The sequence below is a fragment of the Schistocerca cancellata genome, chromosome 3 (assembly GCF_023864275.1).
Source record: "Schistocerca cancellata isolate TAMUIC-IGC-003103 chromosome 3, iqSchCanc2.1, whole genome shotgun sequence".
NCBI lineage: Eukaryota > Metazoa > Arthropoda > Insecta > Orthoptera > Acrididae > Schistocerca > Schistocerca cancellata.
The window spans coordinates 860,468,450-860,491,140 of record NC_064628.1 but is presented as its reverse complement, the minus strand read 5'-3'; the positions used below and the strand labels follow the sequence as shown (position 1 = coordinate 860,491,140).

General features: G+C 38.6%; 1 protein-coding gene across 2 annotated transcripts in view; it reads left to right on the top strand.

Moving 5' to 3' along the window:
- The window catches only part of LOC126175913 (lysophosphatidylcholine acyltransferase), a 715,329-nt gene extending 694,425 nt beyond the window's left edge, over window positions 1–20,904 (top strand). For both annotated transcript variants that reach the window (XM_049922982.1, XM_049922981.1), the window contains exons 6-11: window positions 6,021–6,158; window positions 14,611–14,736; window positions 17,770–17,926; window positions 18,080–18,178; window positions 18,317–18,458; window positions 20,777–20,904. In XM_049922982.1, coding sequence (XP_049778939.1) covers window positions 6,021–6,158; window positions 14,611–14,736; window positions 17,770–17,926; window positions 18,080–18,178; window positions 18,317–18,458; window positions 20,777–20,904 — 790 coding nt within the window. The remainder of the gene's footprint in view (window positions 1–6,020; window positions 6,159–14,610; window positions 14,737–17,769; window positions 17,927–18,079; window positions 18,179–18,316; window positions 18,459–20,776) is intronic.
- The last annotated feature ends 1,787 nt before the right edge of the window (window positions 20,905–22,691 follow it).

Sequence of the window (22,691 nt, the reverse complement as noted above, 5' to 3'; positions counted from 1 at the left end):
GAAAATTAATGTTAAACTCACTACATGTTAAAATACTATAAGATTTTCTTTCATTTAATTTTTCTATCACTGATGCTTGATTTTTGTAGAAGCATCTCATGTTGCCATAGTGTGATCTGTAAACTGTTATTATATAAACAGTCAAGTGTGTGAGCTCTATGCCTGACAGTTCTATTTCTTTTTCAAAACTGTGGGAATTGCATTTGTCTGGTGGTGTGGCAGTAATGTCATTTTTTACACATACGCCGCTCTCTCCACTTCTAAAACTTTTTCTTGAAAAGTGACTCAAGTCTAAATTATGTTAACAGATCACTTTCTATTTCAAAACCGAGCATGGTGGCGCAGTGATTAGCACACTGGACTCGCATTTGGAAGGACGGTGGTTCAATCCTGCGTCCGGCCATCCTGATTGAGGTTTTGCATGATTTCCCTAAATCGCTCCAGGCAAATGCCGGGATGGTTCCTTTGAAAGGGCATGGCCGACTTCCTTCCCTGTCCTTCCCTAATCCGATAAGACCAGTGACCTCACTGTTTGGTCTCTCCCTCCAAACAACCCAACCCCTCTATTTCAAGAGACCTCATGAATTGGTCATTCAACACCATATCTGTGCATCTGACAGATCACTTCCATTTCTAATTAAAATATCTAAGTCATTTACTTTTAGTTCTTGCATATTTTGAAAATAAACTTTTAGTTCAAAGAATTTTTTTATAGATTGCATTGTACATTGATGAAATTTATTAGACACAACCTTTTTACATTTAACTGACTGACAAGATTTGTTGACAGCTTGTGGATCTCAAGCTCATTTGGAGATGCTATGGTTACTCCTTTCTTAGAGGAGAGTAGAAAAATTCCCCTTCTTAGATGTATTCAGCCTTGGTCTTAAGCACACACTTACAGGTGTAGAAGTTGTTGGTGCTAATTTTGAGGCTGTTGTTTGAGAGTTCATTAAGGGAGCTATGGTTCTGTAGCACTGCCGGAAGAGTTCTCCTGGCTGTATTACATCAAAAGCAGTAAAGGAGACACTACATCGTTCAGTTTGTGTGCAATGTTTCTTCCATAGCTGTCTCCAAATACTATTACATATTGCTGAGTTTTTTTGTCTGAATTATTCTCTCTATTTACTTTTGTTTTTCTGATTTAATTTGCAGAAGTTTTCAGTGCTAGGTTCACTGATTTCAGGCACCCATGAGTGTTTTCATGTTTGATGTGTTCATGTTCACACATTATGGTTAACTTATTGCTAGTTTTTGTAAGTAAGGTGTTGATTCTCTGATGCCATTTGCATATTTATACAAGGTTCCACCATTACTGTTGTAAATTGCAGTGACAATCTGGCAGAAGGCCTCTGCCAGTTATCATACTCCTCCACCTATAAACCCTGCCAGAGTGATCCCAACCCAGAAGTCCAACACACACTACAGTCCCTGCTTAAAGCCTTAGGCCCTTCCCAAAACATCTTTCCTGAATCTATTTCCTCCTCACCCCTATGACACCCCACAAACTGCCTTCTACCTGCTCCACAAACCCAACCACTGTGGATGCCCCCCATTGTGGTGGGTTATTGTGCCCCCACTGAAAGAATATCAGCCCACACTGACCAACACCTCCAACCAATTGCTCGTAACCTAATCTCCCATGTCAAAGGCACCAACCAGTTCACTCACTGACTCACCCCATTACCTCCTGGATCCCTATTCATCACTGTTCACACCAACATACCTTATGCCCAATGTCTTACCGCTGTTGAACACTAACTTTTCCAACATCTTTCAGACTCTAAACCCACTACCTCATTCTTAATACACCTCACTAACTTTTCCTAACCCACAACTACTTCTCATTTGAAGGGAAGGTATATAAACAAATCTGCAGCACACACATGGCACTCTCCTATGCCAACCTTCTTGTGGGCCATCTAGAGGAGATCTTCCTAGGCTTCCAAAACACTAGATCCCTAGTCTGGTTCAGGTTCATTGATGATATATTCATGATCTAGACTCAGGGCCAAGACACCCTATCTTCATTCTTCACAATCTCAACAGCTTCCCTCCCATCCGCTTCAAGTGGTCCTCCTTAACCCAGCATGTCCCCTTTGTAGATGTTGACCTTCTCCTCTCTAATGGCTCTATGTGTACATCTGTCCACATTAAACCCAGAAACCATTATCAGTACCTGCATTTTGACAGTTTTCATCCCTTTCACACCAAAAAATCCCATCCATACAGCCTGGCCACCCAGGGACAGTGTATCTGCAGTGACAAAAACTTTTTTGCTCAGTATGATGAAGGTCTTGCCAAGGCCTTCACACACAGGCACTATCCCCCAGATCTAGGCCACAAACAGATCTCTTTTGCCACTTACCCTCACACCCACAATCCTCCCACCACCCTCAAGAACCAGCCATGAAGGAGTGTTCCCTTCATCACCAAGAACTGACCCAGACTGGAACAACTGAACCAAATCCTTTGCCAAGGCTTCAATTACCTATCATCATGCCTGATACACTTCCCACCCCTCCTAACACAGTGTTCCACCACCAACCCAACCTTCACAACGTCCTTGCCCATACTTATGCCACTTCCAATCCCAACCCCTTACCTCAAGGATCATATCCCTATGGAAGACCCAGGAGCAAAACTTGCCTGCTCCACCCACCCAGCACTTCATATTTCAGTCCTGGCACAGGTTTATCCTATCCTATCAGGGGCCAGGCCACTTGTGAAAGCAGCCATGTCATTAACCAGCTCTCCTGCAACCATTATACAGCTTTTCATATTGGTATGAATACCAACCAGCTGTCCACCAGGATGAATGGCCACTGCCAAACTGTACAACCTATGGTAACATGCTGTCCCCACATCCTCCACCCAGCAGTCTCCACCCCCCTCTGTCTTACCATCTCCTCCCCATTCACATCTCCCACCCTGTTTATTTGCAGCCCTCTGCCAACATATCCACCCATCTTTCCCTGCAAATCTCCAATTAGCTTCTTTTTTTCCCCATCTCTCTGCCCCACAATCTTCTGATGCTGCACCTGTTAGTAGTCCAGTCCCCATGCACTCCACCATACAGTGTTCATCTCTCCTCCCACTTGTACACTTTTACTGATAAAGGCTGTGGCTGAAAACTTTACGTAAGTGTGTTTTAATTGTGCCTGTCTGCAACTTGCTGCACAATAAGTGGCAATCTGTCTTTTCCTACATTGTAGACATGTCATTTATCAGTGTCAGAATAACATTTTTTTTTTTTTTCGGTGATTCTGTCATAACCTATTTAATTGCTCAGAACTGAGTTACACTAATGTGATATGTATGTTTTTGCTTACCAATCAAATACAATTGATGTGTACCCACCCCATTGAGTTTGTGCACACACCCGAAGGCCTTTTGTTACATTTCTGCTACACTCACAACATTTAATAGTCACAGTTCAATTATTAACGTGGTCTCAATCTGGGCACTGCTTCTACAGTTCCATATTTTTGTTTTGTAGATGCGAAAAATCATGATTTAAGTTCATTTACAATTTTTAGATGCTGAGAAATTCAATGACACGGATTTAGGTGATAATTCTATGAAATAGTTCATGAAAAAAAGATTAAATGATGTAATGAAAAGAATTGTTCAAAATAACAAGAAAAAAGGAATAAATCTGAGGCCAAAGTGTCTCAGAACAGTGCAGTACCATCTCCATTTTTAAGCAAATATAGTATAATTGTGCATGTATTCCTATGTTTGACAAGTATTGCATCATTGTTTCAAACCCTGTTAAACACAATTCCATTTGAAAATAATATTGTTGTTATATTACTATGGATGAAAAAGTTGACTGTGCTGTAAAATGCTCACTTCCCTGTCTACTATCAATAAAAGCTTTGTCTTAGTAACGAGGGTTGGAACTTAAATAGTGGCAACTATTTATTCACAACCAATACAAAAGAGTTAAACATTTGCACCTGTTACTGTCTTTCAAAGTAGTCACCAGCATTGTGTAGAACCCATTGCCAGTGATGTGGAAGGTGTAGTATACCGTTAGCAGAGCCTGTTCTGTTGATGGTGTGAATGGAGCAGTTTAAAGTTATGGTGATTCTAGTGCACGACTGTGATGGTGTTATCCTAATGCATTACATTCCTCCACGGCAGACCATCAGTGCACAGTATTACGGTTCATGTTTGGAGCATCACCTGCAACCAGCTTTGCAAAAGAAGCAGCGACACTTTCTGCGCAACCCACCCATCATTTTGCACGACAATGCGCAGGCACATCAGCGCAAGCTGTGGCTGTTCTGTTCGGTCAATGGGACTCGAAAGTACTGTACCATCCACCATACTCCCCAGACTTAGGTCTTGTGACTTTGATTTGATTCCGAAGACGAAGGAACCACTTCGTGACATTCGCTTCAGAACTGTTAGAGATTCGACCGCTCCATTCGCACCATCAACAGAACAGGCTCTGCTATCGGTATACTACGCCTTCCACATCCCTGGCAATGGGTTCTACACAATGCTGGTGACTACTTTGAAGGACAGTAACAGGTTCAAACAAGTAACTTTTGTTTCGGTCGTGAACAAATAGTTGCCACTACTTAAGTTCCAACCCTCGTATATTGAACTCGCTGCTTTTATATTTTTTAGTATTACATACCCCTCCATAAATTAGTGGCACTACCAAAGTAAAAGAAATCGATTTCAGTACTTGAGTCTAGTCCAACTGACAACCAACCTTGAGCCTTTATTCTAGTTGTCAATAAAGCATCTGGGGGAATTTCTGTTATTTTTCTAGATTCTGTGAGTTAAGAATGCTCACTACAGCTGGGAGCTGAGGCAATGGGGTCACTTCTGAATTCCACACAATGTTTATTGTCAGAGAGACTTGAAATGGTTGCTTATGGAAGAGTTCAGGAGTCACCACTGGGGTCAAGTTTTCTGCCAGTAATGCGAAGTCCTGCCAGAAGGACAAATGTTGTATGTTGAAAGGGGACACCAAAGTTCATTCTTACACTTGAGTAAAAAAACTAATCATTCTGCATCTTGGAGCTGACTCGCTGAAAGACCATGATGTTGAAGCAATTTTTGCTGGATAGTTGAAGCTCACTAAATCTGGGAGTCCTGGGTGTAGCAGGAGAGTTAGTGGCCCTCTGTGGTGGAACTGATGTTTGAAAGTGTTACATATTTCTGTAGTTGGGAAAGTATGGAAAAGTAAAAGAAATAACAAGTTCCTATCAGTCCCTCTATTTGAATTGGTATACTTCAAAACAGTTCTACGTTTTATCATCTTGGATAGATATTTTCTTAACTGAGAGCATATCTAATTTGTATTCTTACTGTAAACTTTATCTCCCTTTCTTCTCTCACGTTTCATTACTTTTGACATGCACAGTGTAGCTGGTATCAGTTATCAAGGCTCACATGTACCAGGTGCGGAAATGGCATACGCAAAAAATAGATACAGCTGGCAAAATATAATGACATTGTCATACAGAATCTGTGGAACAAGGATTGCAAGAATTCAAGCTTATGTGAATAGAGAATCAGTGAGGATGAAGGATTCAAACAGACTGAAAAAGAGACTAACATAAACTTCTACACTCATTTCCTATTTTATAGGTGCAATCCATTCTTTCTAAATTTCAGACTGGTCACAACTGTAGTGACCCCATCATCAGCTGCATTTTGAGCCCAAATCTTATCTCTTTTATGTCAGTTTCACTCTATATTATATAAGGTAGCATGGCAACAAAGATGTACAAAGTGCAAATATCTTATACTTAAAAGTAAATTGTGTAGGCTACAACTATCGTATATTTCAAAGAAAGGTGGCAATACTGTTACTGGTAGTGAAATGTGTCTTTGTAACATGTGAAATTGTGAATTTCTGTTTGCCCATTTGCCACAACTTTCAAGGAGATACATAATTGTTTAATAGTTTGTGGTGGATGAATAAACAGTTTCTCTCTGTACAGTGTAAGTCCTTTTTTAACATTATGGGTAACCCTGCAATAATATGTTCACAGGTTAAAACTGCTGTGGCTTACTCTCACACAAGTTCACAGTAGCTGTGTCATAGAATTTCTGCCTGTCTACCATCCAAATGAAGATGAGAAGAGAGATCCAAAACTTTACGCCAATAATGTACGGAAATTAATGGCAAGGTGAATATTTCTCAGTCATTGTTCAGTGTGTGTGTGTGTGTGTGTGTGTGTGTGTGTGTGTGTGTGTGTGTGTGTGCACAATACCATATATGTCTTGTGCAATTTCATTATCTTATTCACAAATGATGGACAGACATTCCACTAAGAAAACTTTGACTACATCCATTATAACATGTTGCATAGCTGTGCATGCATCTGGGAGTGGGGTCAGTGAAACTATTGCAGATTCCATTACGACTGGACATTGTGAGATACAGGAAGTTCTGTCCATAAACTGAATGAGAGTAAACATAGTCTCACATCAGATAAAATGTTCTCAAGTATCCAGCTGCTTGAAATGGTAAAAATGCTATAGCTTTCAATCAAGTACTCCATGGCCATTGTGAAGTGGGAATGAATATGTTGGACTCCTGGTAAGCCCTAACATACTCAGATGTAATACAACTGGTGCTAGTGCATTGTGATATACAGCCCATAGTTATAGGTAATTTACCAGAAGGAAAAATTTTGCTACTCCCACTCCTAATGCTGTTAAAAAATAAAAAAATAAAATAAAATAAAATAATAAATTTGCGTAAAGTTTCTGATCAGTCGGACAACTGCTAGGTGATCCCCAAAAATGATGAAGTTGGAAAACAGTATACACATTTGTTAAATCCCTTCAAAAGTGGTATACCTTCTCCTCTATTTCCTTTTTAATTCTGAAATAAATTTATAGACACACATACAAGGATACTGCAGCACTTGCTACAAAGTGTTCTGAGCCAACATTGATGCCAATTGTACCTCTTTAGTCAATTTTATTTCTTCTTCCTTTTTTTTCACCTTTGGCTGCTTGCAACATAACTTCTGCAATATTTTCCTGGTTCATCATCATTATTATCACAAAGAATAGAGTGACAGTTTCAGAAACAGAGTAGCAAATATGGTTGAAAATGTAATTCACAGCAGCCACACTGATTTCCAGGACAGTATTCTGATAATTCATCAATTGGCTTATGAATAGAAAATCATAATAAATGACTTTAATTGCAAGAACAAGAAAAATACCTATTGTTCTTAAAGAGTTCTTCACCCTACGAGATAAGTGAAATTGGTCTTGAAACAAATATATTTTGAATACACAAATTGCCTTTGTCATCCACCTAGAATGACTTATCACTGAATGATACCCTGTTCTCTGGATTGCCACCGCAGTTCTCAATAATGATAGTTTTGTTTGTATGTGGAGTGATGATACAATAGAAACCAAATGGTAGATCAGATATCATTGGACACTTCTTGCTGCTAGCTATGGTAAATCTTCTTAAAGAGTTGTGTTGAGGCTTCTGTAAATCTTTTTAAAAGGATCACACCTGTAACAGAAGCTGCATTATCAGTGATATGAACTAGAACCAAAAGAAAAAAAAAAAAAAGATTGCCCTAAATGTGATGACCGAAAGGAAGGTACAATTTTTTTATTTTTATTTTTAGAGGCACACTTCAGTCAACTTTTGTTGCTTAACTGAATTTTATTGGTTATCAGTAAAAATAATGTCTCTCTCTCTCTTCTCCTGCAGGTGTTCAGATGTCAGACACTTCCAGCAATTGCTCTTTATCTTGAAATTTTACTATCATTGCCATTCCATCGACATTTTCAACAGATGCGAATGCTGGGAGCAGCTCTTCATCACAGTGTGGCACTAATTTTTGAGGGTCAGTAAGGTTAAGTTATGTCTGTCTTCTGTGGGTCTTGTTCCTATAAATTTATCCCAAATAAAAGAAGAGCAAAGTACCTTGACTTTCTGGAAGTGCTTCTGTGTTTATTATTGTTGCTGATCTTCGCTGAACACTGGCAGACAGTTTTTCCTGTTGTCACCTACATCACTGCTTTTATTGATTGATTTTATCGTTTGTTTTTGTGTGCAATACTGACAAGCAGCCTTTTTTTCTTTTCTGTGTGGTGAGCACAGGGCCCTGAGCTGTTGTAGCTCCCATATCTTTTCGCATCTCCAATTGTCATTACTTTTCTTTCCTTCTTGTGGAGGCAGCCTCTGATTTTGACCCAGCTATTCCCATAGATTCTGCTTTCTCTCATCGTCTCCATTCATTTCTCATGCATCACTTGTCAGCTGAAGTAATTTTTGTCCCCTTCTCAGTCTGTTCTCCATTTTCAAAGCTTTTTCTGTAGTGTGGACAAAATGGGACAGAAGGTCGTGAAGTAGCACATACTACTTCCCAACAACAAAGGGTTCGACTTCTGATGCCTGAGCTGTTAGCTCTCCACACATGCCAAGGTGTGTATGCCTTTATTCCTGGGCCATCAGTACTCCAGGCAACAACCGTCATGCCAGATAGCCTTTTCTGTAGCTTGGTGGTGCCCATGGAGAGAGTACAAGAGTGGGTTACATGGCATCAAGGTGGATATTTTCTCATGAAATGTACCAGATTGAACCATCACAATGGCTGTTCTGATTCAACCATCTATACTTTCCTCATTATCCAATGTATCACATTCTTCTTGCATACAAGGGCATCAACCCCTTGACACTTGCCTTTGTGTGGGGTTACCAGTTGAAAGCTGCTCCTGTCCCCTTTGTTGGTACTCAAGCCACAAATTAAAACAGCTCTATTCCGTGGTCCTAAAGCTCATTATGACTCCGACTTTCTGGTGTCTGTACCTTTCAGTTCTCTAAGAGTATCTGGTTGGTACCATCATTTACACTTACAACTCTAAAATTATGGATAGAATGTGATACGCTTTTACATCTTCCTCTGGTCAGGAACAACATTTGTTGTTGGGAATGTTTAGTGTTTTTAAGGACCTAATAGCATTTACAGAGCCCTACATTTTGTTAACTAAGCCTCCCTTGACTGTATTTTAATTTGCAGTGACTAAGTGTGCAGCCTCTAGGCCACTGATCATTGATACTCTTGTCACACTGTGATACCTGCTATTCATGACCTTCTCCCCGATCTTAACCATACTGCCTGCCCAGTTGTTTGTCTCCAGGTCCCACGTCATTTGGATATTCGAGGGAATGATCTGGCTGACCATTTGGCTAGAGAAGCGATTACTTGCCCCATATTCAATTTGATGATCCCAGGTGCATATTTCCAGGAACAAATAAAGTCTTTGCACACTCGGAGATGAAGCAACATTTTGTGGACTACTATCCTCTCAACTCCACACTATTGAGGAGACTACTGCTGCTTGGCACTCCTCCTCCTGTTCCTTCTGGAAGGAATACACTGTTGTATGTTGCTTCCACAATGGTCATACCAGCTTAAACCATAATTTTATTGTATGAAACATTGTGGGCCTGGAGTCTTACAGACACTAGCTTATATCCTGGTGGAATGCCCCTTCCTACTGGCTCTCCATGTTAAGCATGGTCTCCTGAATTCTTTGCCTCTAATATTTAAAGATGATTTGCAGACAGTTGAACTGGTTCTCCCTTTTCTCGATGGAAGTGGTTTTTATTCTAAGATAAAATATTTTAAACTATCATTGGGGTGACAGCAGGATGCTTGGGGTTGGGACGTTTCCTGCTGCGTTCTGTGTCAGGGAGAACATTCAACCCTACCTCCTCCCCCAGCTGTCCCTCTTCCAACCCTCTTTTACTCTGTTTTAATTGCTTTTAAATGCAGTTTGCCTCTCCATCTACCATACCATATTTTACATTTTAGGGGTATCACTCTGTTCATAAGAGGGTGCTCTTTAATCCCTAATGAATTGGGTTGGATGACTGGGTGGGATGACTGCTGTTGTTTGCAGGGCCCCAGGGACACCTATTCTCTCCCTTACATATTTATGTCCTCTTGTATTTATTATTGACAGTGTATCTGATATCTAGTACATTTTACCCTTCTCACTATTCTAAATTTCTGACTAGAAGGCATTCTTTGCTCTCTAATTGTGTTGATGGGGTTGGATGCGGCTGAGGCTTCTCTTGCTATGGATTAGCCCTGGGAGACCCCTTGTCTGCTGTGACTTCTCAGTAAATTATTTCTCAATGGGATCAGTATTGCCTTCAATATTTTATCATACCTACATGCTTTCATCTTCACAATGCATTGTTGGCAGGCTTCACTACCTCCAGATGAACTACATGTGCACCAAGGGACTGATGACCCTGCTGCTGCTGTTCAGTTCGTTAACCCACTACCAACTAACCAACAAACCAATGCCGATAAATGGCAACACATTGTTCCATTTTGATATACACCAGACATGGAGGTTGGACATCCTTTTCAGCATTTAAGCTTCAGGAAAGACTCACCTCCTCCTGTTTTCACCTATTCCCAAGCATGTTAGTCGTGTTAATAAGATATCTCTTCTTCCTCGTCTGGTCGCACAAAACTTTTCATTCACTGTAAATTCTGTTAAGTTACCAGCACCATTCCTCTTGTAGGACTTCATGAATTTTAACAAAAAATTGGAAAATGTTTGTATTACTAATGCTGTACTTCCTTTTGTTGTGAGCTTTAAAACTGTTAAATTGTTGAAGAAAACATTTAAAGCTTGCTACTTTGAGGGTGGCTTGGCTTCAATGGTTTTATTGGAAATGTAACATACAGAAGAGAATTTTAATTTCTTTTTATTTTTTATTTATTTTAATTGATTTGGGTAATGCAGTAGCTGAATAAGCTGACTAGATTTTATAAGTCTAGGAAGAACTTGTCACAGAACTGCCTTCACACCATCAGTGCAAATTGCTTGAAAGAAAGGTTGAAAAATCAGCCATGAAAGACAAGCTCATATTTAGTTACAAATTAAGTAAACCAAGCACACAACATTATAAAAATACAATGTTATAAAATAGAAAAAAAGCATTAATGCCACTTATTGATAGGCCTTAGGCCTGTTTAGTCAGGCTGACTGAGTGCTGCCTACAAGGCAGTACAAGGAGCATTCTATGATCGTCAGATGTGTGACCATCATGTCACCAGTACTTCCAACTGTTGTTGCAAGTAAGAGAACCTGGTAGTGCCATGTTATTCAAGCAGCTCTTTCTGTGGCCTCACAAGGCTGAGTGGACCCCTTTCCAGACTTTTCTACCTCATAAAATTCAGAGGTGGTACCTGGAATTGAACCTGTGTCTGTCTGCACCAAAGGCAGCAACCCTTACCATTCAGATATAGAAGTGGTCCATGCTACAGAATAAAATTATCTAACAATAACAACAGTATGAATTTGTTGCTGCTGCTGCTTCCTTGATATTCGATCCAAAGATTGGTTTGATACAGCTCTCCTCACTAGCCTATACTGTGCAAGCCTCTTCATCCATTTTAAACTGCTTACTGTATTAATGCCCTGATTTGACTCTACTATTTTTATCACTCTCACTTCCCTCCATTGATGATTCCTTGACACCTCAAGATGTGTCTTATTGACCAGTATCTTCTTTTAATCAAGTTGTTCCATAAATTTCTTTTCTCCACAATTTGATAAACCTCTTCAGTAGTAATTTGATCTAATCTCCAGCCTTCGTCTGTAGAGCCACTTTCCAAAAGCTTCTATTCCCTTCCTGTCTGAACTGTTTGTCATCCATGTTTCACTTCAGTACAAGGTTACATTCAAAGTAAGTACCTTCAGAAAAGATTTCATACCATTTAAATTTCTCTTTTACAAAAATGATTTTTTCACTACTTGCAGTCTTCATTATCTATCCTCATTACATCAATCATAGTCATTTAATTTGTTCCTCAAATAACAAGACTAATCTGTTACTTTTAGCATCTCATTTTCGAAACTACTTAGCTCAGCACCATCTGATTTACCTGACTACATTCCATTACCCTTGTTTTATTTCTGTTGATGTTCATCTTTACTTCTGCACGACACCCCATACGCTCTGGCCAACAGATCTTCCAAGTCCTTGGTCATCTCTGACAGAGTTACATCATCATTGACAAACCTCAGAGTTTTTATTTCTTCTTCCTGAACCATAATTTCCTTTCCAAACTTCCCCTTGGTACCTTTACTGCTTACTCAGTGTTCAGACTGAATTATATTGGGAGAGAATGCAACTTTCTCTCGCTGCCTTCTCAACTATTGTTTCTCTTTCATATTCTTCAACTCTGAGAATCACAGCGTGGTTTGTTGTAAATAAATATTATCTCCTTGCATTTTGTTCCTGCTACCTTCACAAAAACGCAATTAGGACCATTTTAATAAGAAAGACCTCTGAAACGTGCAGAAACTGTTTCAAGAAGTTAGGTATCTTAACTTTTTCATCATTGTATATATACAAGACAATAATGTACATCACAAAAGGTAGTGAGGACTGGATTACAAATGCTAGTGTACACACCCACAATACAAGAAGGAAGAATGAAGAACGGAGCATACCCCACCAACTGGCAATGTTAGAAAAAGGACCCCAGTACTCTGGAATCAGACTACTAAGAAGTCTGCCTAAAAACCTGCAAGATAGTGTACTTGACAATGACTTTCCAAAGAAACTTAAAGACTATCTCATTGAAAAAGAGTTTTACAGTGTTGATGAATACTTATGCCATTAAATTTGTATATATTGTTATTCATTATCAATGATGTAAAAATGTAAGCTAAAGGGGTAGAAAAATAAGTGGTGATGAATGTTGCTACTTTGACATGTCCTGTATTACATGTAGATTTACTGTCCACAATGTAATCTTACAGGATCAAATAAAATTCATTTTAATTCAATTCAGAATTTGAAAGCAAGTATTCCAGTTGACATTCTCAAACCTCTCTCTAAATCTAGTAGAAATTTGCCTTACTTCAGCTTATCTTCTAGGTTAAGTCATAGGTTCTGTATTGCTCAGTGTGTTCCTACACTTTTCCAGAACCCAAACTGATCTTCCAAGAAGTTGGCTTCTGCCAGTTTTCCAATTAGTTTGTGAATATTTTGTGTTGAATTACATAAAATAATTCACCATGATGACATTCTGTGCATTTTAGCAATAGCAAATCACAACCCAATGGAAATAACAATCACATGTTGATTAAATGAAAGAAAACTGACATTTGTTGATTCCTTGAATGGAGCAAGATGAGAGGGTGGGAGCTGAACTTAAGAAAGTTGAAAATTAAGGGTCACCCTAATGTGCAATGTCTCCAGATTTCTTGTACCAGTTCAACTTTGCAGCCTCTGGAACCCATGAAATGCTAAATTGTAACCATCATCACAGAACTGCCCGGCACTGCAGACTTGGATACATGTGAATGCATGGTCTCATGGCAATATGAATTAGTGAAATGTTCTCAGGCTTCTGGCTGCATCAGGTGGTTAAAATCCCTCAAGCTTTCAACCAAGATCTCCTTGATCATTGTCAAATGGTAAATGACTGCTGTGACACCACAGATTCACTCTTATATAGCCACGCTGCTGGCTGTGAAATCACTGGCGCTCCCTTACACACCAGATATGGCATTCGTTGCAACCGCTTCAACCTTCCAATGCCCGGGTCTCATGCTATGCTGAATTGCAAACCGCCATCCTGGTTGATGGCATTTACAAATATTTTTATTTCTACAGCCTCTTTTACAATGCTATCCTTATTCCAAAATCCCTTCATCCTCATAATGACAGATGTTTCGTCAAATAGAATATGGTGTCGATTTTTCTAAAGCATGTTCTGCCATAGCTGATTTTTTAGGATAGCGTATGCAGAACAACTCTTTTGTTCTGTCCGGCATTGCTCCATAGTGGGTACTGTTCAGCTGTGTAGTGTGGCTGCTACTACATTCTCCAAACAGTGTGCACTGTGGAGCAATCCAAGATGGAACACAAGAGGTGCTTATACCTATGATACCCTGAAAAATCAGCCGTGGCACAACATACTTTAGAAAATTGATACCAAATTCTATTTGATGAAACATCTGTCATTATGAGAATGAAGGGATTTTGGGATAACTTTATAAAAGAAGCTGTAGAAATAAAAATATTTGAAAACACCTCGCATGTGTGAATATTAAGTGCTCTCACCCTCTGCTGAGGATGTCCGCAGTACTCAGAGTGCACTGAGTGACAGCCAGCAGGTAGCCTAGATAGTCATCTGTACAGAATAGGCAGAGGGACTCAACCAATCCTTAGTGTGAGAACATATCTTTTGCTCAAGGCCTATCCTTACTGTGTGCAGGACATGAATTTTTCTTTTTTCTTGCATTCCAAAGGATGGCAGCTCAAATACCTATCTGGTCATCCAGATTTAGCTTTCCTGTGCTTAAGGCAAATGCTGGGACTTTTCCTTTGAAAAAGACACCATCCTTTCCCAATCCCAGATTGTGCTCCATCTTGAATGACTTCATAATCAGTGGTATATTTAACACTAATCTCCCTTTATCCTTTTTCTCTGTTTTAGTTTCATTTGCACAATTTTATAATTTACTTCTTTTTGTCTGTTTAACATTGTAAAGGTTCTGAATCTTTGATCCTCTCAGATTCCCAAGTTTAAATGTATAATTGTATTTTTTTTCTGGCAGGGCTCTTGGCATACCCATGTCAGATTATACATATGATGATTGCCGTCTTATAACAAGAGCTAAAAGGCTCAATATACCAGGAGCTGCTGGCTTGCTTGAAGTTCAGAAGCTAAGGGGACGGCTTGGGTAAGAACTTAAAGAAACTTTTTTTCTGTTTCTGTTAATTAGCTTCTTAGTAGGTGACAATGTTTTATTAGTTAATGCTCATTCCATTTAAACTGATACTTAACATTTAATCTTTGTTGCCCCCATCAGTTAAGTTACTTATTTCATAGGCCACTCTCACAATGAATGCAATTTCAAAGAACAAATTATTCATAATCAAGTTACAACATAGTTAGAATCCACATTTGGCTACATTACAATTATTTACTGATTCAGGATTATAAATTAAGAATACCAATCATTAATTTTTAGATCAATTCTTGAATGGGAATTTGAGCAGTGGATGGTATTTGGTGGAAGAGAAACAAATGAGTCATTGAAGTAAGCTGTCAGGTCGGATCTGGTCTATGAAGGAGAGAATGTGGACAGTCTAGTTTACAGAGGCTAAAGATCATGTGATGAAGGTAGACTCAGAGATTTTACTGGCCTTAAAGAAAGCTGTTCTTCATTTACATCATAACTTGAAGAACTGAAGACTGGAGCAAAGGATATGGTTGCTCAGCTCTAGGACAGTTACCTATTATGTCTGAAGCACTTGTATCCTGAGAGAACCAAGGTCAGAATACTTTAAGCATAAGGTACTTGTTTTTTTGATAGTGGGAATTACAGTTCACTATTTCTGCAATCATTTCTTACACGAGTTATTTCATACTCTAACAAAGGAGTTACAGTTTGTTTGGAATAGTGGAATAACATCCAAGATAAAGAATACAATGTAATTGTTGGGTGAGTAATGTACAAATTATGGGTGAAATGGGGGGGGGGGGAGAGTTCATTTAATGCAGGAGATTTTGAGTTGAGGAATGAAATTATACACAGGGGATATAATGAACTTAGTCCATGTGCATCCAGAGTTCACTGTTCTTTTTTATGGAGAGGTTGAGGCAGGGGGAGGGGGAGGGGAGGGGAGGGAGGGGAGGATGAGGAGGAAGTACTGTACTTTGTGACTGATGAGCAAGCTGGTGTGTGAACATTGCACAGAAAGGTTTGCATGTACACTTCTCAATAAGGTGAGTTCATTGGCAAACACAGAAATATTAAGAATTATAAAGAGGCAGCGAGTTATGAATGTGCCCTTTGTTGAGTACAAAATGCTTTAGTGCAGAAAGGTTATAAGTAAAGGCTCAGTCAGATAGGGAGTAGGCAGTCTGCATGAGCGTGGCCACAGTCAATGATGATCAGAATGTATATAGGGCCCAGCAATCCACTTGTTGAATGGCACTAGTTCTGAATGAGTCAGATACTGTGCAGTTAATGTGAGGAGGAGGAGGAGGAGGAGGAGGACCAATGGCACCAACTATTGCTTTTATTTGCACTTTCTTTGAGGAAGTAAAAGAAAGTATTTCTACAATATTAATTGTAAATGAGGAGACTATGGTAAATAGCCAGTCTTTGCAAGGAACTGTGGTCTTGGGAAGAATTCAAAGTGTTATAAAAGGCTCATTAAACATTACATCTTACTAACTCCAGTTATGTGTCATTAATTGTCTAGTCAAGAGATAGAAGTGGAAAATAATTAGGCATATGAGAATTTTATTAAATTATCCTCCAAAACAATGTATTATTACTATGAATAGGCCTATGCTCTGCATAAGAGTAATTGTGATAAGTTCTTTAAAGTATTTAATTATATTAACTGATTTGTATTTTATACAATAATATCCTCATGGTTGTATATATTACATGAGCATACATTTATTTATGCAGGTATTGAATAAATTAATACCATTTGATAAAAAATTGCACATTACAACCTATTTCATCACCTTTTTTTGTACATTTTCTGGACGAATACTCGAAAAGTATATGCCAGTATGCAATCTAACAAAATGTCCAGAATGAGATTTTCACTCTGCAGCAGAGTGGGTGCTGATATGAAACTTCCTGGTGGATTAAAACTGTATGCCGGTCCGAGACTCAAACTCGGGACCTTTGCCTTTCGCGGGCAAGTGCTCTACCTACTGAGCTACCCAAGCACGACTCATGCCCCGTCCTCACAGCTTTACTTCTGCCAGTACCTCACCTCCTACCTTCCAAACTTTACACAAGCTCTCCTGCAAACCTTGCAGAACTAGCGCTTGACCGCGAAAGGCAAAGGTCTCGAGTTCGAGTCTCGGTCTGGCACACAATTTTGATCCGCCAGGAAGTTTCATAACAAAATGTCAATGCCTGCCCAGAAGTTGGAATTCTAGATAGTCATAAACTTACTTCAGTTCAAAGATGGATTCATAGTATGGACAGAGTTAGCAAACTGAAACAACTTGAATCTGCATGGAAACTTATTTCTACTGTCTGCCTGACATTTTATTTTTCAAAGGTAGATCATCAAAGGTTTTTATAGCTGTACTAGGCCACAGTTAGAATCAATTGTAATTGTTTTCTGTACATGAACTAGGCAGATTTGCTTCCTTATCTCCTTTTTTTCCTCCCTCCATTGTAATTTCTTGCTCCTTCCCTTCACTTTCCCACTACTCAAGAGTTCATTCCTCTGCTTACTTGCTTATATATTCCTCACCATGTAGTTCAAATTTATTCCTCTTCACACATTTCTGACTAGCCTCTTTCATCTCCATTTTCCAATATCTTTCATCTTATGCCATACCATTTCTTATGGGGTATTTCAGCAAGTGTTCCATTTTTGATTAAGTGTGTATCAACCTTTGTCCCCCAATTTATGAAAAAACATGATTACTTATGAAAAAAGAATTTCCAAAACCATCATTTATGTTTTAGTATTAGCTGTCCCACAGTTGTTATGTAAGATAAATGTACATTCTGTGTCTGTGCTACATCTTATTTTTGTCCTTACTTCTGCATTTGCAAGAATTTTGTCATTTTGAAGCTTTCATGGGCAGAAAAGAAAAGTTCTGAAATGATGACCTTGTGATATACAGTAATTGTTATATCAACCAAGAACTGCAATCATAATTTTGAATTCACATTAGTTTCAAGGAAATTCTGTGTGAATTAACATGCTTTTTAATTGCTTTGCAGGTTAGTGAATTCAGATGCTGAAGAAAAGATTCTGTCTGAGCACAGGCATCTTTTCAGCAAAGAAGGTGGCAAAATCTCCTATAAGCAATTTGCAAAGTTACTCGGTATAGAGCCCAGTGATGGTCATCTTCAGCAGCTCTTCTGCCTATACGATAAGGTGAATAGAATCATTATATTAAACACCTGTGAACATACATCATTTTATCATACTTAAATGCTTAATATGTGAGCCATCAGAGTTTTGACCTATAGCTACAGTGTGATACAACTCTCATTTAAGATTATATGATTAATTGAAAATACATTGCAGGAATCCTCTGGAGTCATTGATGTCAGGGAATACATTTTTGAAGTGTTGGTGATATCAAAGGCAAAGAAAACATCAGACATTATCCCTATAGTTTTCCAGGTAATTTTCTTCTGATATTTCCTGACAAAAGTTTAGTGGATTATTTTGAATGCAGTGACCTACAATCTCCACTAATGTGAGACTTATAAAAATGCAAAGGATATGGCAGTGTCGAAAGCTGTAATTTTTGTATCATAGGTGTTCGGTTCAGGGGAAGATGGCAGTTTAAGCCAGTCAGATCTGCCTGGTGTACTGCAACATACATTGGGTATGGCACCCATGGAGGTTGCTCAGCTCTGCAGCCATCTGGACAAGACTGGCAAAGCTCATATCTCACACGGTAAGTGTCACCTCACATCTACATACACCTCAAGTTATATACATTATTATAACAGGAAGAAATATGGGTCACCACTCACTCAGGAAAATAAATAAAGCCAAATGAGGCATTTGACCAGAGGAAGAGAATAAATGTTTTATATGCCCTTATCAAATATTTTTGTACTAATAGGCTACATATCTAACTGAAAAGTGAATAGTGTCACCGATGAAAACGAGCTAATAATTATGGTAGTAAACTCTTAAAAATATTATTTTACACTCAAGTATTTGGTCTAAATGGCAGAAGAATGGCAAAATGTTCAAACACATTCTCTTGCTATGATTTGATGTAATAAAATCATCTCAGGCTTCCAGTAATTTTAATTTGTTTGAATTCCAGAGCTATTAGCTAAGGCTATGGTTGTGGCTTTGGATCCCTCCATAATAAGAAGTCTTGAAGGAGAAACTGTACTTCAGAATGTAGATTGGTTAATAAAATATATTACTATGAGACAGTAGTCAGATTTTTCATGTAATTTTTCATGCATTTACTGTCTTGTCTGCCACAAGAAGCCACTAAGGCCACCGTGAAATTATTATTGTCTGTTATTATTCTTCTGCATACATTTTCACTACTGCAATGTTGATTCCCTGGTTAGCTATCTTTCTCCATAGTTGTCATTGGAAGAGAGGTTGACCATGTGAAGATGTAAATCTTCCTCTTCCACAGGCGTTCACTTATTTTTGCTATTATACATATTGATAATATTATCATCAACCATGGGGGTAGACAGAAAAAGATGTCTGCTGTACCGTAGTCAAATGTGTGTGTTTTTTAAATCCTGTTTCTGTTGGATAACTTGTTTTTATACAGGGCATGTTTAGAAAGTAAGTGTACTAGATTTTTATATATTTTTTAGAAAAATATATTTGAAAAAAATTACAGAATGCTGTTGTTACACTTGTTGACTATTTTCTCCACATAATCACCATCCTGTTCAATGCTTGTGGTGAGCCAAGTCACAAGTTTCTTTACGCCCTCTTCGAAGAACTCTCCTGCCAGCTCATTCCCTTACTTCAGAACCACCTCCTTTTCCTACTCATCAGGTGAAAATTTAATTCCAGTCACGTGTGCCTTTGGGGAGGTGAAAAGATTATAATCTGAAGGCACCATATCAGGGGAATATGGGGGTGGCTCACAACATCCCGACTGAATGAGTCCAAGAGCATGTATGTATTAATGGGCTGCATGGGTACGGATGTTGTCATGCAACAAGCACACCCCCCTCATCAGCATTCCCCTCCTTTTGAGATTTTTAGGATCTTACAATATTGTTGTGCATTTCTCTCCCTCTGAGGCAGAAATTCGACCAAAATTACGCCTTTTCACTCCCAAAACACTGGGGCTGTGATTTTTTTTTTTTTTTTTTTGCCTGAAATTGTGGTTTTGAATTTTTTAGACACTGGGGAATTGGTGTGATGCCATTGTGATGACTATCTTTTTGTTTCAGAAATGTAACAAGCCACCCACATTTCATCTCAAGTCACAGTAGAGCTCAGAAAATGCTCACCTTCCAGTTAAAGTCATTAAAGAAATTTGCAGGAGCTGTTGCCCTGATTTTTCTTGTGCTGCTCTGTCAGCTGTTTTGGGACCCATCTTGCATGATGTTTCTGATATACTAGCACTTCTGAGAGTGTCTCGGAGAGAGTTCTGAAGAGTTGTGGAAACATCACAGGAATTTCACCCACTGTTAATTGGCAGTCTTCAAGAACAGTTTCCTTGATTTTTTTGCAGCAACTCATCAGCCGAAATGGATGTTGTTCCATTCCTCTGTTCATCATGAACATTTGTTCTGCCACCACTGAACTCCCTACAGCACTTAAACACACACACATTCAGTTTACAGCATCTTTCCCATAAACTATTTCAATTTGCAAAAAAATTTCAGTAGGTGTTACTCCTGCAAGTAGACCTGCCACAAGTAGGAAGCGGATCACAGCAAACAGAGCACACTCAGCGGGATTTGATGTCTTTCATGCAACTGGATACTACAACGTGAGTTTACGTACTCGCGTGTTCCTGTGATGCTCACTCTTGTCAGGGAATTCCCTTCTACCACTCGGTGTTGCCAACCCTCACACAAAAAGAAAAACTTTTCCTCACTAGTGCTACTTCCTTTGGAAAGGAGGACAGAGGGGCTGAACTACATAATATTAAGGATATATGAATCCATGTGTCTGCAGCAAATCAACACGTTTACAGCATAAGCTAATGAATGTAGTTGTTGTTAAAGTTTGTTAAAAAATCATACAAACATTGTCTTTTGTATGTTTCAGATGAACTTACAAAATTTCTGCAGCACAAGTCGGATTGCACAGGACTCTTCAGTAGTAACCAGTGGAATCTAAAGAACAGTTTGAGCACGGAATGTCTATTGAGTACAGGAAGTAGTAAAACAGAATGAACAGAATGTAATGTGGTTCTTAGTGAATAATGACTACGCCTGACAGTGACAGTGGCAGTGACTGCAAGACTGAAGATAATTCACTGCACATGTGAGTGGGTTGGAGTCAGCAGTTTTGTTATTTGCCTGTTGTCAAACTGGATGTTACAAGGACTTGTATGTAAGACATTAACATGACAGGTTCAACTGCCATTTTGTGGGGATGAATACAGTGTACATTACCAACAGGTCTGTGTAAAGGTACTGGAGAATCTGCACAAATGTTACCAATCTAGTGACTGATTAATGTACTAATCAATTCATTCCTGTGTTTTATGATGTGATATTCAGAGAAATGCTAATGTACAGTGAAATACAGCAATAGTAGGATATTATTCAGAATATTTTGAGTCTAGTTTTATAACAGCATATTCTGTCACATACTTTTCTGGATTTATTTGTGTTCTCTTCTTATCATTCAGAAGCATGGAGTTTTGCATTTTTAGAAAACTTTATTGGCAAATGTTACGTAAAAGTGATAATACTGAAGGTGGAATCTTGTGAAAAACAGTTTTGTGTAACTCTGTATTCTTATGCATCAAATAATTGTTTCTCACTAAATTCTGATCAGTAGATAATGTGAAGGGTCTAGTATTGCTGAACAGACTTTCATCATATTGCATATTATGCTGCTATTTTTTGTCACAAAGAGAAACTGATGTAATTGACTATGAAAAACAAGTCGTGTAATTACGAGTCTTTACTGATGTACCATAATTAATTGAATTTGTCTGAAAAACTCCAATGGAGCTACAAGCAATAAATTATTTTTTTTACTGCAGCTGAAACCTTTTATACACTAATAGTTTTTTATATACAAAAATATTTATCTTTGGATTAGTACATATGTCATGCAGCTTGATGGCTCGTTAACTTCATATAAAATTTTAGTACTACTGAAGTAAGTATTTAATATCTGTAATTATTTTAATGTGTGGCATGTAAGTAGTGACACTTGGTCTTATTAGGGTATTTCAAACTTTGGGACCAGCAAGTTCTAGTTGAGCTTTCCAACAGTCTTCCTCTGTAAAAGTGAGTCATCACATAATACTGTACACAAGCATATTGGATTGCTAACATTTTTCAGAATGATCAATATACACTCATTTCTGTGCCCTTCCACTCATTCTTGGTGTTCACTTTCTAAAGTATGCCCCAAGTTGCCAATCTTCTGCAGTTCTCCAGTCATTCAAGTTTAATTTCTTAACACAGCTGTAAATATGTCCATATGACAAGGCAGAGCAACGTTTCTACTCTGCTCCCATATGAATTTGTGCTCACAATTCACACTTTCTTTTGCATTGAAACTTCCTGGCAGATTAAAACTGTGTGCCAGACCGAGACTCGAGATCGGGGACCTTTGTCTTTCGTGGGCAAGTGCTCTACCATCTGAGCTACCCAAGCACGACTCGCGCCCCGTCCTCACAGCTTTACTTCTGTCAGTACCTCATCTCCTACCTTCCAAACTTTACAGAAGCTCTCCTGTGAACCTTGCAGAACTTTTGCATTACTGATCAGTTCCAGAACTAGTGACTCTGTATATCAGATAATGAAATTGGTTTTGCAAATGATTATTCATTTTATTCTGTAGCCAATGGAAATAGATGGCAGTCTGAACAATAGCCATTTTAATCAACATAATTCCTCTGTGTTTACCTTGAATTATTTTGAATTATACACATTTGTAGGAGAATATAATGGCTTTGTAGCATTGGCACATCTTATTGAGATGTGATCCTCATCTGCAT